This window comes from Coturnix japonica, chromosome 1 (assembly GCF_001577835.2).
Source record: "Coturnix japonica isolate 7356 chromosome 1, Coturnix japonica 2.1, whole genome shotgun sequence".
Taxonomy (NCBI): Eukaryota; Metazoa; Chordata; class Aves; order Galliformes; family Phasianidae; genus Coturnix; species Coturnix japonica.
The window spans coordinates 129,529,305-129,534,245 of NC_029516.1; the positions used below are offsets into that span (position 1 = coordinate 129,529,305).

At 40.1% G+C, this 4,941-nt stretch overlaps 1 protein-coding gene across 1 annotated transcript in view; it reads left to right on the plus strand.

The window, feature by feature from the left end:
- The window catches only part of TMTC4 (transmembrane O-mannosyltransferase targeting cadherins 4), a 50,669-nt gene extending 46,239 nt beyond the window's left edge, over window positions 1-4,430 (plus strand). Inside the window, exon 18 of the mRNA XM_015851500.1 lies at window positions 304-4,430. Coding sequence (XP_015706986.1) covers window positions 304-455 — 152 coding nt within the window. The 3' untranslated portion in view covers window positions 456-4,430. The remainder of the gene's footprint in view (window positions 1-303) is intronic.
- The last annotated feature ends 511 nt before the right edge of the window (window positions 4,431-4,941 follow it).

Consider the following 4,941-nt stretch of genomic DNA (forward strand, 5'->3'; position numbering starts at 1 on the left):
ATCCAGCCCAGAGGTAGCTGCACTTCAGTTGGTTTATTTATGCTATGCTTGTAACCCACAATGGAGCTCACCAGATAAGAGCTGCCATTTATGGCTACAGCGTAATTCATTCCATCAGTCCCATTCCAGTTCTGCTCGCAGGCTTTGCTCCTGTGTTTGGCAACAGAACAAGCAGCTACTGTGCCACCAGCCAGTGAGAGACCCTCACTGGAAACAAATGCTTTAATGTTGTTTTCCAAGTCACTGGCAAGACTGCTCATTATTCAACAATATTGCTAATGAAATCCCTTATTGATGTTCCAGCTGTGCTTTATCATCGCTGGGGAAATCTTGACTTAGCAAAGAAGCACTATGAAATCTCTCTGAAGCTTGATCCTACGGCACCTGGGACCAAGGAAAACTACAATCTCTTAAGAAGAAAATTGGAGCAATTGCAAAAGAAAGGCGGTGCCTGATATTTCTTTTCAGGTTGTCCATGCATGTCCTTTATTATTAGCGTTACATGGTTCCTTTTGACCATGTAAAGGATTCAGTCATTATTTCTCAAAAAGAAAAACACCAGCAATGCACACTTGGAAGTCCAATTATGCCCTCCTGCAGATTCTAACATTTCAGCTGGAGTTTGGAGATCTTTTTATTCATACTCTTGAACTGCATTTGAAGTCCCTTAGAACACTTTTGTAGGTATACGAAGGCAACGCAGATGGAATCTCACAGCTGTGAATAAATAGCAATATTTGCTTTCACTTGCAATTTGATATCTTCATCTGACTTTTTTTTAGCAGCAGGATGAATATCAGAAGGCAGTTTTATATCTGAAAGCATTTCTGGAAAAAGTGCAATTTCCTGTTTAAATCCTGATCATTTCAAGTATGAAGAATATCTGTCCACTTCAGTTTTATTACTGCTTTCTACTGCCAGTCCTACAGAGCCAGCAGAAGAATGGATTCTTTCCTGCACCCTACTCTTGTAATTTGAGTTATGCTTTGTTTCTTGTTTCTGGCTCCGCCCTTTGAACTGCAGGATTTGTACAAGTGAAAGTGTGCGCCACAAATGTTTTGTCAGCCACCAAGCTGCTGAGATAGGCTCCAGTGGAGAAAATACTCCTGGATTTAAGACAAGATTTCAGCAAGCAGCAAATGGAAAAGAGTGTCAGATGACAGAGGAGTAAGCTAGAGTTTCTGTTCTTCAGGTAACCTCATCTAGCATAGACAGCTTAGGACACAAGTCAGAATTACTTTATCTCTCGCAGCAAGTCAGTGGTCGAAATAAATAGCATCTATGGGAGCTGATTCCCATTGTCTAAGGCATTGCAGTGCTTTTTGGTTGAGGACATAACACCTTCTAGCTCCTACATTGTTTATAAAAGAGAGAATTTCTGTGGGAAAAGTAACTGGGCACACAACCTGACCTTGACTGTTAAGGTATTATCTGGAAGGAACTGCGATAAACCTTTGTCTAACCATGGCTGGTGAGTTTGCTGGAATCAGTTAAATAAGCATAGCTGTTAATGTGTAAACCGATCACGTTGATGCGGGATGATTCAGAGAGGGGCACCAATTGATACAGTGTCGTTTTTCAACTTGCTGTGGTTCATGTTTGAACTCTGGCTGCCCAGAGTTGTTTCTTTTGCTAGTATTTATATTCCTGCTTCAGGAAATGATCACATGTCTATTTTCTTATTTGTTTGCTTGTTTTATTTAAGATTGGATGACTTCTATTGGATGTGAAAACTGAGGAACTTAGCCTCCTTTTTGTATTCCATTATTGTTTCTTTTTATCCCTGTAGGAAGACATTGAGTAATGTAGTATTTGCAATTTTCCTAATTAGTGCAATGATTATTTTATAGGAGACTATGGAATGTTTTCCATACACAACTCATCTGCAAGCGTGTGGAACCATTTAAAACGTTGGGGAAATGCCTGCCATGGGCCAGGATGTTGCATGAACTTGCCAGCTGACCGCCATTAAACATTCTACATCTAGACTATATCTTGAACCTGCAGTAGGCTAACTTTTGAAAATGACAGGTGGTTCAAGAACCAATGTTTCTGCAGCACCATGCAGTACTGCAGAGCTCACTCAGCCTTCAACAAAGTTATTTGGGGTACCATAGTAGTGCAGCTGCTTCAATGTAATATTCTTTCCTGAGTGAAATAAATCTAGCCAGCAAGGCTATGGCAGTGATACTACACAAATTGGGCTTTGAGAGAATAAATATGCCTGCACTGCATGTGCACAAATATAATATTTACCACGCTGATTTCTGTTGAAGTACCAGAGGCATGTATCTGTACTAATGCAGTGCTCCTCTCCTACTAACATACTCTGCTTCTCAGCGGGGCTAATTTGTTCACGTAGGGTACCATCTTTGATGCACTGTTCTCATTTCTTCTGGTTCTGCACAAGTATGGCTTCCCATCTTTTGATGACCAGTGTAGTTCAGTCTTTACAGTTGAGCTTTCACATCCGAAATGTGCTGAAATAGATAATCCCTTCAGTACAGACAGCAGACTTCGAAGGCTTTCCATGCGTAGCTTAACATGCATTGGATATAAAGACTTCAATCATAAGGTATTATAGGGTTGGGATCAGGCTGGATGAACTATAGACTAGCAGAAAATAGATGTTTAATATAATCAAGTCTTTTCTGTATATTTGGAATATGACATATTGAGTTTAAATTATTATTCTCATCATGAAGTTCATATGTATAGTTGTCCCTGTCACCTACCGGGTTAGCTTTACAGAAATCCAGTAGATCAATATTTTATATACATAGGGTCTGAATTCTCTGTGGCTCATTACAAACCAAAGTTGTTGCAGAAATTTCTCTGTGGAAATCACTTTGTCCTCCTACTCATGAGTCTTAGATGGAAGAGGCGTGCTAACAAATTGAACGCTTTGTTGGCGCTTGAAAATGGTGTTTACTCTTCAGTACAAACGGTGTGATTTATTCTTGGTTAGTTTCCTGGGCACCTATTGTATTATTATGTGTGGGACTATTTGTTTTATATCATTTGTTAGTGCTGTAGAAATTCAGTGTGGTTACTCGTATGAGAGTAGTAACGATACTCTTGTGAGTGAGCATAACATTGAGGCGTGCTTTGGGTTTGAACGAAGCAAACATTTTTGTTGTTGTTTTATTTTCAGAGTTATTTTGAGAGAGCAACACTTGTAACATTAACCTTCCTATTATCTTCTCATACCTCATAACTGGCTCCTGGGATGGTGCAGAAACTCTGCAAAGACTCTGCAAAGACTTCCAACTCTGGAAGAGAGAAAGGTTTAGAAAACAGTAGGGTTTGTATGTAGCTGTTACAGTCTGTATTTCCAGCATGCTGGATTTTTTTTTCCTCCGTGTTGCCTTTCCACCATTGCCAATTACGGAAGACAAATGTTTCCTTCGTATCAGCTGACATTAAATGAAGAAACATGGATATTCTTAATTACTTTTTTCCCAAAGCTTGCTTGTTCAAATATAGTTCTGAAGACATACTCAGTGATTCAATGCACAGAATGGAGTCAACGCACAGATTGACTAATACGCGTTACAGCTTGTTTTCACCAAAAACTTCCAAGAGAACTCCATAGTTTTAAGTTTATCTTGTGTTTAGAACCATGTCGTGTACATGAAGTTTCCTGTTATTTAATTTCACACTTAGGTTTTAGAGTTGTGTGTGTGTGAGCACTCAGAAATAAAAATATTCAGTACTTCTGAATGGTTTGATACAAATATTGGGCCCTGTTAATTGTAGTTTCCTCCACCTTTTAGACTTCTACATCTGAGCTGTTCATCCTAGTTTTGTAATAGGAATAAAACAAGTAATGTGAAATATGGTTCATCTCCTAAAGAAAAGGATGTGAGCCGTTGTGTATTTGAAACAGATATTCCTCACTACCTTCCAAGGGTTTACTAATGTGGTCTGCTCATATATATTGAGAAAATCTCTGCTGCTTTCAAGTGAATTAATCTGGTCTTCTCTTACACCATCCTTTGCACAAAGAATATTAAAAAGACTGGCATCGGGGCAAACTGGCAGGTATTTGCCTTGAGCATCAGTCAGAGTGACTGGATGAGGGAATGGGATATAATAAATCAGAAGAGCTTTGGTTTCTGCAGACAGTTAAACTTATGAGACAGATAAAGCATCTGAATGTCAAATCTCTCCCTACACAAACAGTGCATTGGGGTTCAGTTCTATCTGTTGTTAGCTTGTCTGTGATCACAATAAATGATAACAACTTATTGTTAAATTGATTTTTTGTTGTCGTTCGCTGTTTTATAAGCAATTTAAAGCAACTGTAAATTTACAAAAATGAGATTTCTTTAAACTGGAGTTGCTATTTCAAGCTGCAACTGTTAGAATGTCAAATGTGCTAGCGTAGTGTTTTGGGGTTTTTTTTACATTAAATATCTTAAATTTTTTTCTTGTTCTTCCTTGTATTCATTTCATTTAGGCCTACATACATGTCTGTGCCTGTGTAGATTCTCACGCAGTCTTGACTATTCTCCAAGCTAAATAATCCCAGTTCCCTCAACCTTCCCTCACAGGAGAGGTGCTCCAGCCCTCTGATCATCGTAGTGTCCCTCCTCTGAACCTGCTCCAAGAGCTCCATGTCCTTCCCGGACGCAGTACTGCATATGGGGCCTCACAAGAGCTGAGTAGGGGGGGACAATCACCTCCCTCTCCCTGCTGGCCACCCCTTTTTTAATGCAGCCCAGAACACTGCTGCAGGTACCGCTGGTTATAGCCAACGCTGTGCTTTTATGTAGCAGTACTTCCTGCTGCCATACTCACGGTGAACGAACTTAAACACCCTGCCGTCCCAAAAGCTCAACAGCGCTATTTCCTTCCCTCAGCCGATCCTCCCATCGCAAACCTGAAAGGCTGCCCGGTTCCGCACTGGGTTCCCCAGCCCAAGGTCTACAAACCCCT